The sequence below is a fragment of the Choristoneura fumiferana genome, chromosome 26 (genome assembly GCF_025370935.1).
Source record: "Choristoneura fumiferana chromosome 26, NRCan_CFum_1, whole genome shotgun sequence".
In the NCBI taxonomy this organism is placed as follows: Eukaryota; Metazoa; Arthropoda; class Insecta; order Lepidoptera; family Tortricidae; genus Choristoneura; species Choristoneura fumiferana.
In genome coordinates this window covers 1,112,155-1,125,044 of record NC_133497.1, presented here as the reverse complement: position 1 = coordinate 1,125,044, position 12,890 = coordinate 1,112,155, and the positions used below count along the sequence as shown (strand labels likewise).

Genomic DNA, 12,890 nt, shown 5'->3' with positions numbered 1-12,890 from the left:
AATAAATAGAGATCTATTATATTGAGCTGTATGAAACTCTTTTTATTAGAATAAAATATTTTTCTTTACATATAGTTTGTTGCAAGAATAACATTTATTGAATTTGATTATCTATAAGATTGCATTGCGCTAAGTAAGTAAGTAATAAGATAACTGTTAGACCAATAAACAACATGATATCTAATAAAAAATCTATCTATCTATCTAACCAATCGCACTAGTCATATCCATATTAAACTTGTAATTGCTACTTCAAATCCGCTATCAACAGATAATATTGGATACGTCATTTCTGATTTGCCCAAAAAAAAAATACAAAGATAAATCGCGGTTTACCGCGAGTCACAAAGTGTCGCACGGCGTGGCGTCACACGGATTTTTACTGGCTATCTCTTCATAAGTGGTAATTGAAAAAAGAAAAAATACGCGTCCAGACACTAACCTATTATGTATGAATTCCCCTCAACAAAGTGCATAAAGCCTAAGTGATCAAAAAACAAAAGTATACCTAGAAATAACTACAACAAAAACATGTTAGATCATCAAAACAAAGTTACTAATTTGTTTTGAACTTGGATTATGAATAAAACAAGTGTCTAGAGTAACAATAACTATATCCCCTTACTCGGCATGTTGACCCTAAATTGCACTAATAAGATACTAATTTAAGGTCATCTTTTTGATCATTTTGTATTTTTTTAAGTTATTTTTGTTAGCTTTACAAGAATCCAACGAGGCTTGAATTGAGTATGTTTTAACCGCGTTTTATAGTAAACAAACGTCATATGGGGAAACCACAGCAAGATCTCTCACCGAGCGAATGTTATGAATGGGAACCAAGTGAGAATTGGAGTAACATTTATTGTGTATTGTGGCTGGTTAACCCCCGACGCAAAAAGAGGGGTGTTATAAGTTTGACCGCTATGTGTGTCTTGTCTGTGGCACCGTAGCGCTTAAACGGGTGGACCGATTTGAATGCGGTTTTTTTTTTATTGAAAGCAGGTTTTCTAGCGATGGTTCTTAGACATGTTTATCAAAATCATCAAGGTTGTCGGTTGTATTTTTTAAAGTATTAACCTTAGCGGACCCCCGACACCGACGACGCTCAGATAAAAAAATATTACTAGATACTTATACTAAATAACTTAGGCTAATTTGCGGGAAATCGGCATAGTCCCCGCGGATAGGGATAAACGAATTCTTCGCAGATGAAGTCGCGGGCAACAGCTAGGTAGTGCATAATTATTTTTTACTTTTTAACTTTCTTTTTAAGTGGCGTTTTTTTTCTGGCGTTTTTATTTTTATTTTTTCTGGCGTTTTTTTATGTCGGGGGTTTTTTGGGTATCCATGCTCATAAAATAAGGGTATGATTTTATTGATCACCTAATAAATGCGTTTTCGGCGACCTAATAAATAATATTTGTTCCGAAAATAGTAGTACTATCATCTAAATTGAGTCACCAAATAATATTAAAACGGTTACCTAAATATTATTTAAAAATTACACGGAAATAATATTGATCATCAAATAATTATATTGGGTTTCATAATAAGTAATGTGACAAAAGATGTGTCACTAAAACTGAATCACCAAACAATATAGAAATGGCTTCCTAAAAAATAATTATAATCACTGGAAAATAATATTGATCATCAAATATTTGAAATGAAATTTGACGATAATGATATTACAATGAATGAAATAATAATAATAACATCTTCTCACAAATTACACCAATTGACCCAGCCCCAAACTAAGCAAAGTTTGTTCTATGGGTGCTAAACAACGGGTAGACATACATACATACCTATACTTAAATACATATAAACATCCAAGACTCAAGTACCTACTAGAAACATTATATTCATCATACAAGTATAGCAAAAAATGTTCGGCTCGGCTCGCGCACTGAGGGTCGCAGTTCTACCTAACTAAGTAAACTAAATTTAAGAGACAGAAAATATAGTTTCCATAAAATAAATGCGAAAGCGTGTGTATTTATGTGTTTGTCCGTCTTCACGTCGAACAAAGCGACGGATCGACGTGATTTTTGGCATAGAGATAGTTTATGTGCCCGAGAGAGACATATCCCGGAAAAATACACAGTTCCCGAGGGAAAAGCGCGCGACAACCGAACTCCACGCGGGCGAAGCCGCGGGCAAAGCCAGTAGTTTATAAATAAAGGCCATTTTGAAAACTAACATCATCATATCAAGTGTGGGACGTCCACTATTAGACACGCTTCCCCCATAGATCTCCAGTTTCTTCTTTGGAAGCGGCCTGCATGTAAACTCACGGCTTTAACCAGGTCATCCGTCCATTTCGTCGGTGGACGTCGCACGGCGCGATCTCCATTCGAGAACTTTTCGGCCCCAACGGCCATCACTTCTCCGTGCTATACGGCCCGCATTTCCACTTCAACGAGCTAATACGCTTGGCTATGTCGGTGACCCTCGTTGTTCTAAGTAAATATAACCTCATTTATGAAAACCAGCGCTATCAAACAACGTGATGAATGAAGCCGTTTAGGAACTCGGCAAGGGTGCCGGCAAATACGCGTTTGCTGTGATTCAGACATTTCACGTGAACATGTTGTTGTTTTTAATGTTCATGTGTCATTATTATTTGTTGTTATTTGCTGCTCGAGAGGCAATAATTCTGTTAACAGACAAACGTGGTCTCTAAATCAGTGCATTGGAGACTAATCGTAACCTTTTCGTTGAAGGAAAACTTTGCAAGAAAACATGCGAAGCAAATTAGTGCGTGTGAAATTCCCGATGGAACCACATAACTTTACAGTCATTGTCAAAGGTCAAATTGTAAAATCCACAAACTCGACGGTTGACATTGACGTAACACATGAAAAAACTCACTTTTTAACATTCACAACACAACACTTTAGCTACGGCTTTAAGGAATCGTCATAAATTAAGAACATTTACACTGTTTTACAACACATAATTCATAATTCTTGATTATCTTTTAAACATCACGAGTTAGTGTCATGTAGAAATAAACTTCATCTGACGCGTAGAATGTTCCCTTAAAGCTATCGGAAGTCAAAAATAGCACTGTATAAAACTATTTCCATTCGTGTAATTTGCTTTACATTACGAGGCTGCAAAGCGAACGAGTTGGATGTGGCCAATCTAGTGTCGTAATATATCCCGACTTGCACGATTTCACTTGCGTCTAAACTTGACTTAAAACAATAACAACAATAACCTAAGATAACCAACAAAAAGATGGAAAACCCGCGACTTCGTCACTTTAAAGTTCAATATCTCAAAAACGGCTATTTTGACGAATCATGTCTTGAAAAAATCTAAACTTGATTTAAAATAAAAAAACCGCAATCAAATCGGTCCACCCGTTTAAGAGCTACGGTGCCACAGACAGACACACATAGCGATCAAACTTATTATAACACCCCTCTTTTTGCGTCAGGGGTTAAAAAGAAATGTACTCACCCGTCTGTCCGTAATGCGATTCGTTGGCCGCCCGCGGGCCGAAGCTTGAGAACGAGTTATTCTCCCATAGCTCGGCGTGGACGGACTCGACCCATGCGGGGACCCCTTCCCATCGCTATACACCGCATTGCCCCCATACAGATCAGAACTGGAACTGTTCAGGCTATTCTTCCTGACATAAATAGAGTTCTGCTCAACATAAGCCATTATCCTATGGCCCGTCTGCCCGTATATAGGGTTGAGATTCCCGGTGCTGTTTAGACTGGTGCTTGAGGAGAAGTTGCTCTTCGCTTGCTGGAAGGTTGTTAGGGGTTGCGTAGGGCTTTGGGTATGGGGCGGGTTGGGCGTTGGGGTCTGTTGGAGGGTCCGGCGCACCAGGCCGGGGAGGCCGGCATGTGTTTCAGTTCGGTCAGCTGCTTCACCGTTTCGGCTACGTTTATGCCTGAAAATATAAAGCGTTTAGAAAATCCTAGAAACACCGTAAAGTTAGTATCTTGTAGGTGGTAGGACCTTGTGCAAGGTCCGCCCGGATTGCTACCACTATCTTGTTCGCTAATCCTGCCGTGAAGCAGCAGTGCTTGCACTGTTATTGCGTGGAGAGTAAGACAGCCGGTGAAATTACTGGCACTTGAGGTATCCCATCTTAGGCCTCTAGGTTGTCAACGCATCTACAATACCCCTGGTGTTGCAGATGTTTATGGGCGGTGGTGATCTCTTACCATCAGGAGACCCACTTGCTCGTTTGCCATCCAGTGGAATAATAAAAAAAAAACTTGTGAAATGCCTACACAACACACACAAATCACACAAATCCCAACTATCAGCACCGTCACACAGCCACGTTTTAAACTCAACCAGATTTCATCTTCAGAGCAACACAATCGTTCACCATGCTACGGTATGCTTGTGTTGTTATTAAGATTAACTCTGGTTGAGTTTGAAACGCGTCAGTGTAATGCGATGTTGGTGATAGTTGGGTTTGTATGATTCAAAAAAATTAAGAGATTAAGAGAGACATTTATTTTGACCCAGCAGTACTACAACCTTACAGCAATAAGACAAAAACACTGAAACTAAGAATGGACTCCATTCAGCATGTGTTGCCATAGTCTGGCAGGGCGGCGAGGAAGGAACATCCCGGGGTTTTAGTGGGTAAAACCCCACATAACCTCATCGCCTCCCCGTGATGATGGGGTATCTGGTGGTAGATTTCCCCCGGACAACAAAAAAAAAGGTTGTGTGCAGCAACGCTGGTTTCCTGTTTAAGGATTCGTGTGTTCTTACAGATTGGAGGTAGAGGAGCTGCGTTAACGCGCATAGACTTAGCTATCATATCATTATTTTAGTTCATTGACCTTCGCAAAGTAACGCCTGATTCAATAAATTAGCACTGAGGTACCGCAGTAAAGTTACCTGGGTTGGAGTCAGACTCCGGCTGCAGTAGGAACGCAGGCGGCGGCGGCAGGTGCTCCGTCTCGCTTCCACTCATCGCATTCTGGTTGTTGCCCTTCAATAAATAACATCATCATCAAAATACAAAAAAAAAGTATGTAGATCATTATGTTCGTTGGATTTTGGATTTAGTATTTGCATGCAAACGCCTACCTAATTAAATAGCAATAAACACCATTCATTCTACGTGAATTTTGCTGGTCTTAATCAAATCTCGAACCGAATAACTAAATATAACAATTGATTTCGACGTTTCGTTTTTTTTTTTTTTTACTATTTAAATTTTTGTTTTATTTTGTGTTCAATTATGTAAATATTTCTTTCTTTCTTTCGGATTTTGTACAATGTTTTCGTTTTTACATATCATTTTAATTGCCCTATGCCATATAGTTTTTACTTGAATAAGAGGTTTTTTTTATAGTTTTTTTCGCCTTTGATAGGAGATATAGAGAGGAGAGTCCTTTGCCCAGCAGTGGGACACAAAAAAGAGGTTTTGAAAACCGTGTCTCCAATCATCACATATACGGTCGATGAATTTCTAAAGAACAGCCTTACACGTGCTGTCGCCAGCATTATTTAATGCCAGCCGTCCTTTTCTATTCTCAAACCTATATTGCATGAGTGAGCAAACTAGGAATAGTTTTATCAGTTATTAAGATGTGAAGTACGAACGGATATCAACGTCCGGGAGCCAGCACATATTATTGCACTCTCCGGAATCACGTGCTGTTTTCTCACGGTATATAACTCGTTAACCTCTTCACCGCCACAAAACAAACGAAGTGACGCGCTCTGCTCTGTAGGCCACCGAAAAACCAGTGACAAACCAACTTGATTTTTAATTCCATTACAGAAAGATTAATTTCGAATTGCATGTTGGTCATGTACAGATACTCTTAACCGTGGCGTGTGAGGCATTCCATTGGCTGTTATATGGCGGTGAAGAGGTTAACTTGAAAATAAATACAGTACGAATTTAAGGGCTGTTTCACCACCCATTGATTATTATTATTATTTTTAAGGATAAATGTGATGCCGTCACCGTCTATTCGAACAAAACAAACAGAGACAGCATCACTTTATCCGTCAGATAAATTTAACCAATGGATGGTGAAACAAGGGGTTAGTGAATAATCCGTTCCATCGTGACAATTCTGAACACACGACTTCTTCCAAATGCTGTAGACTGTAGACGTGTTTGTATTAAATAAATAGGTTATTTTATTTATTAGTGACAAAGATCAAACGAAAGTACATCACACTGAGATGTTAAAACATCCACGATCAAATTGTATAGAGAATGTAGTATAAACAAAAATCGAATAAAAATCTTAACTTTGGTGTTAACCACTCTATAGATTTTGATTTATCTCAATGCGACCTTCGCCTACGCTGTCTGGATAAGTACTGAGGCTGACTGAAGTAGCATGACGCATACGAATGTTTCCGAGAAAATACGATGGGAAAGGATTATTACACAGGTGTCATGTGTTAACACTCAAACAAAAATTAGTTACCTGTACGTATGCGGGTCGTTGCGGACGCGAGATAGAAGAGGAGCGACGGACGGGCGGTGGCGGCTTGCCCTGCGAGCTGGAGGAGCCGCGTCGGGACCAAGCGCCCGCTGCACGGGGAAGCAAAACGTTTATGCAACTAGGCCGCAAAGGGCACCTTTACATGTCACCTTTTTATACCAGCGCTATCGGAAAGACCATCATTGTCAAAAGGAATACGCAGCAAGAAACAGGACATAATTATATTACAATTCTCTTAACTTATAAAGCTAGCGAAATAAAGTATCATCTGCTTTTTATATTAACCATTTAGGACCAATTGACACGACAGCGCTTTTTATATCAAGCAATGTAGAACTTTTGACGTCGTGTGGTAAATAGTGAGTCGGACGGAACTTAAAAAAAATAACTGCGCCAATAATTTTTACTGCGCCTTGTTAATTCTTAGCTTTTGTACACCGCGTTTTTGAAACGCACAGTCGTTGAGCGTTTTAGAAACGCGCGTTGACAGCACGTTTTTCTTTCCATAGAGCAGCCATACTACTCGCGTGCGTATCGCGTTGGTATCGATCGGTACAAACGCGCGTCGACGGCGCGTCTAAAAAACGCAGTACGCAAATAGGACGCTTGTATATAAAATATATTTCGTAACTCTTTTTTTTTGCTATGCGCTGCATTATATACCGCAGCGCTACGCTATTATTTTACGCTTTTATGCGCATTTAAAAAAAAAAGAAGTATTTCCTTACATAATTTTTAGTGACAACAAAAGGTGCCCGGTGATTGCTATACGAGTAATACAGGCGCAAAATGAAAAGGCTAAAGAAGTACCTAACTGTACATTAAACATCCGTGATTTTATTTAAGAAATCTGATAATAAACACAACAGAAAGCTATCGATCTACAGATTCTACGGCAACTAAACACCAAATTGCATGCTCATGCGACTGAAAAGAATATTTTCAACACACGATTCTCATTTCAATACAAGTCAGGGAGTGTGAGTAAATATCGCGGTGTCATCGCCAACACACTCGCTACAATTCATAACTCCGCGTCGTATCAACACAGTCAGCATCTGTCTCACAGAACCCGACTCCACGGCTAGATGTCGCCACCACCGCTAATAATTTACCTGTCGTGGACACAGGACGCCGTTTCGGCACAGACGGCTTCTTCCTATAGTAGAGGTCAGATCTCACTAATCTCATCAAGAGTCCAATGCTAGATGTCGCCACCACCGCTATATATTTACCTGTCATAGACACAGGACGCCGTTTTGGCACAGCCGGCTTCTTCCCTATAGTAGAGGTCAGATCTCACTAATCTCATCAAGAGTCCAATGCTAGATGTCGCCACCACCGCTATATATTTACCTGTCATGGACACAGGCCGCCGTTTCGGCACAGCCGGTTTCTTCTCTATAGTAGCGAAGGCGGGAGTCTCGCAAGTCTCATCGAGCGATCTCACGGCCTCCTCGAGACTGCCGAGCGAGATGGAGAAACTCTCGCGCGCGGCCGCGATGTTGGCGTCACTGTCGCGCCGGAGCGTCACTATCTCCGAGTCTGGCGCCGCAAATTAATAGCGTGCAAGGCGTTAAACAAACAACAACAAAAACAAAAACAAATATTATAGTGTTGTAAACTCTCCTTTTTCTTCTAACCCTCTGACCGATTACAGCTTCTTATCTATAAAGTTATTTACGGCAATTAATTTTAACATAAATTTTTTGCTTCATCCATTCATTCATTACACACGTAAGTATACCGAAGCTCAATTTAATCCATTTTCCAAGATTTTAATCAATTAACACGGCGAGTTAAATAAAATCTTGTGTAAAATAATCATTTTACAAGCTTTTTTTTTAAGACCGATTCTTGCAATTCAAATTTCGCTCTTTTCTGGGGATCGAGTTGACTTTAAATTTAGAAAGAAAGCAAAAAATAAACATTTATTCACTACTCGCAAAAACTAACATCACATGGAGTGTAGGTACCGGTAGAAATAAAAATAAAAAGCAAAAATAAAATTTTATACGGATCGTGGTGTGGATGACAATGCTGTACTTGCATAAAAAGATAGCTTTTTTAAATCTTAATCGTCATATTTGTAAACTATTTATAACATGAATGAGCCGTTGGTCAAAAGGTTAGCGGATACTAAAACTAAGAACAGCAAATACAAATTAAATTGACGAAAACGCCAAACAAACTAAAAATAACATCGAAGTGAACACAAGGTGAAAATTAAACACATCATAGGCATGCCTAAAACTACAGTTTCCTATGAACTGACATGTGTTAAACACGTGTTCAACGACTGTCTACGTTTATGGGGTAGCACGTTTAACATTTTAAAAAAATCAACATTTATTCACAGCTTTTAAAATAATAGTATTCTTTATTCATAAACGCTTGTTAAGCCCATGTAAACTTAACATTTGTTTGTCTTTGTCTGTCACTTAAACATTTGCCTTTGCTCCAAAATTTTGTTCAACATGCAATGATGGACATATGTTTACTACAGTTAAATGTTACAAGTTAAATTTGACCAACTTCCACAGGTCAGATTGACTAGAAATTCGGCAAACACATCTAAATTGAATGCAATGCAAGTAGAGTAAACAAAAAGTACAGTCAGCAAAAAAGCTTGCATTAAAAATCTTTTTTTTTTCCACATCAACTTATTTACCCTATCGTGCCAGAGGGCCTGAGAGGGTTTGTTTGCAACAAAACAGTTCGTAGTTCAAATCATACGCCATGCTTCGACCATCAGCTGACCAGAACTGACCTTCGGGATGCTGGATCTGATGCTGGTGCGCGTGGTCTTCCGCGGCGAAGGCCCCCTGGCTGCCGTAGCCACTCGAGGACTCCAGGGAGGACTCGCTGGCGCTGCTTTCCGAGCATACCTGGAAAAGAAATGAAATTAAATAAGTTTTTGTTCAAAATTAAATTTTAAATGCAAGCCTTTTTGCCGACTGTATTTTTGTTGACTGTACTTTTTTTGTCTACAAAAGTACATTTCCGTGCCAAATTTCAAGTCGATGCCATTAACCGTTGAGAAGTTCCGTCCTGCAGAGACGATCCTGGCCGAACCACCAGGATGTCACTACCAGATTATTATTATACATATACCAGATTAACATAAGTATGCCAAATTTCAAGTCAATCCGACCACTGGAAGTGCGTCAAATTTAACTTGCAAATTTTGGCCCGCACATAGACAACATATACAACACACATTGCAAATTAAATAAAAACTTGTAACATGAAATCGCGGTCGATGCAAGTGGCGAGTTGTCGTTCATTGCGGCGTTCTAAGGGGGAGGCCTTTGTTCAGCAGTGGACGTCTTCCGGCGACAACGACACATACACCTACACACACGTACGAACACACACACCTACACACACGTAAGTACGGCGACATTTGACAACTGACAGCTGTCATTCCGACCTCTTTTTTTTAGATCAAACAGACCAAGCCACAAAACCTATTAATCTCGCAAAACGTGTGGTTTGCCGAAATAAACTTTCAATTCATTTTTACAAAAATATTATAAGTATATCTGTCGGCGGCCGATCGTAAAATCCGCCAGATCACGAAATTCCTAGGCATATCGTGAAACGCCGCCATTTCATGATATGCCTAAACGTTGGCCAGGCATATCACGATGTGCCTGAGAAATAATACGGCAGATCGATTAGAGCAACGCATTCGTCGATTTTCCTAGCTCTATACCGGGCACATCGTAAAATAGTTTCTTGTTTGGCCACTGGTGGCGCTGCGTATGCAATGGCGGCCGTGACCAGCTGACCGCCCGTGTTTGTTTAGCGCGTGAAAAATGTCGGCGTCGCAACAAAATGATCTTTAAACCGAAAATAGTGATTGAAAAGAAGCTTTTGAACATCAGCTCCGTTCTTTTTATGTGAATCAAACGGATTCTGTGCACAATGTGTAAAAACCATGGACGTCTGCCCGTATTTAGAGGTTAGAATTTTGTTGGTAAATAAAGTATTCACTAGTTGTTATTTATTTATATAGAAAAATTTAGGTACGACGAGCGAAGCGAGGAGTGGTTAGTATTAATTGTGATCACGACGCACGAGCCGAGCGAGCGAAGCGAGCGTGCCGCGGCAGCGGCCGGCGAAGTGCCAGAACCGATATGGCGGCGTTTCATGATATGCCTAGGAATTTCATGATCTGCCTAAACTGGCCAAATCATGAAATGGCGGCGCTTCATGATATGCCTAGGAGTTTCATGATCTGCCTAAACGTCACTAGGCAAATCGCTAAACGGTGAGTTTTGAACGATATGGCGGATGTCCCTTAGCCAATTCATGAAATGGCGGCATTTCACGATATGCCTAGGAATTTCGTGATCTGGCGGATTTTACGATCGGCCGCCGACATATCTACAGGAGTAAGCTACATTATAATTATAAGTCTACTATAAATAAAAAACATAATATGGACCATCCTAGAAAACTTAAGGTACCCAATTAGCTCGTTAAATTGGCAATGGGCCGTTGGGGTCGAAAAGTTCTCGAATGATAGGACGTTCACCAAGGAGATGGATGGATGACCTGGTTAAAGCCATTGGTTCATGGTGGTTGGAGCTGATTTCCAACCGAAGCATCTGGAGGTCTATGGGGAGGCCTATTATCCAACAGTGGACGTTCTACGGCTGATATGAAGATGATGATGAATTAGAACACACTGAAAAAAAAGAGAAAAGAAACGCCGGGAATCGAAGCCACGTCTTCGCTTATCCGGGGTAAACAGGTGTACAGCACGGACCCCAAAGTAGGGGAGTGCAGGGCGTCGCGTGCAGGGGACACCACCATCAAAATATCCCGAAGTGCCCAATTTTAAAAAATAATGGAATTAGCTACTCATTCAATTTAAAGTTATATATATAATAGATATTTTAAAAAGTAGCGTATATATTTCACGTGTGCACACACACACACACACACACATGAGCGCGCGCACACACACCCACGGCGCGGTGCGGACGCTCGAATTCGCATTTATAACGTTAGTAGGAGATTTAAAAGACCCGTTAGTACATATTTAATATGTATAAAAATAAGTAGCTAATACCTTTGGCAATAACACAGCAAGCTTCATTATTTGCTCGACAAACTACGCATGACAAGCTAACATACAAAGCGCGACGACTTAGTATTGAATTACATTTCGTGTGTACCAAAACCGTAGACAAAGCAGCAACAGTAGCACGGTACGAAAATTAATAAATATTTAGTTTTATAATATATTATGTAAAGCGCATTGAGTACATATTGATATTATAATTTATGCGTGAGATTATTTTCTTGTTAGCTGTTTACGTTCGGGGTTCAGGGAACAATGGTTGCTTGGCTTGGTCATTTCATTTAACTTTAATACGTCCCCTATACCGCGATGAAGCCTTCTTGGTACTTGTGCAGAGCCGTCTTATGCTGCATTTACACGCTTGCCGAGACTTGGCAAACGACTATTAGCTCCAAGTCTATATAAACGCTTGTATGCCATTTAAACGCCTGCAAGTGCGTTATTATGGTCCGTTTATATCTACAGACATTGACCGTGCCAGAAAAAATTATATTCTTCTATACAATGTTTATTTACGTACTTATATCTATCGATACACGGCCGAGCAGACGCCGACAGGCACTTAATATAATTAATATTATTTTGTCTGCCACGGCACGTCTCTGGCACGCTCAATGTCTGTAGGTATAAACGGACCTTTATGCCCCGGACAGGCAAACATGGCAGACGTGGACCTCGAAGTTGCTAAGGCGTTTATGTTTGTCATGACATATTGTAATTGCTAACATGTAAATACGTCACAAGCGCCCTTTGAGACGTGTTCAAAAACCGACACTTGCCCGAATCGGCGACAAGCTCTTGCAAGCCAAACACCTCTGTTCACACGCTTGTATTTGTGAAAGGTTGTCGATGCTTGGCGAGCGTGTAAATTTACTATCAGAGCGTGCCGAGACCCTTGGCCACTAATATGGGATGTCATTGGCAACAAAGATTAATAGGTACATTTCATTTATTAATAGGACTAACTTCCGGAGCCCGTTTGAGGTCGGGCGCTCTAGTAAGTAAGTATTCAACCAATAATGATGAAATTTGATAAAGAGATTGTTTTATACCCTGAGAAGGACATAAGATGGTTTTTATTCCGGAAAGTCGTATTCCACGGGATGACAATAAACGAATTTCGTGCCGATGACATAGCGGGCCACAGCTATTAAATCATTTTCAAGTGCCATTTCATCTTAAAAGTATTCACTTTGACCCAGAACTTGAATTGACTACTTCATTATTTTTTATTTCATTGACAAAAGAAAAAATACGATTCCAATGTTTCCAGATAATCTAACAGACGCATAATTAGAATCTATGAAACACTAACTAATTTTATTATAGTTTTTAAA

General features: G+C 40.0%; 1 protein-coding gene and 1 long non-coding RNA gene across 2 annotated transcripts in view; one reads left to right on the top strand and one right to left on the bottom strand.

Annotated features, from left to right (window-relative positions):
* Nucleotides 1–3,852: 3,852 nt before the first annotated feature.
* On the bottom strand, nt 3,853–6,485 carry LOC141442690 (uncharacterized). Its single transcript, XR_012452960.1, has 3 exons — nt 6,441–6,485; nt 4,885–4,978; nt 3,853–3,913 (listed from the first exon to the last, which is right to left on the bottom strand). It is a non-coding gene; the product is annotated as an uncharacterized lncRNA (long non-coding RNA).
* A 5,727-nt stretch (nt 6,486–12,212) lies between these two features.
* LOC141443092 (uncharacterized) overlaps nt 12,213–12,890 on the top strand; it is a 1,959-nt gene continuing 1,281 nt past the window's right edge. The window contains exon 1 of the mRNA XM_074108303.1: nt 12,213–12,267. Coding sequence (XP_073964404.1) covers nt 12,213–12,267 — 55 coding nt within the window. The remainder of the gene's footprint in view (nt 12,268–12,890) is intronic.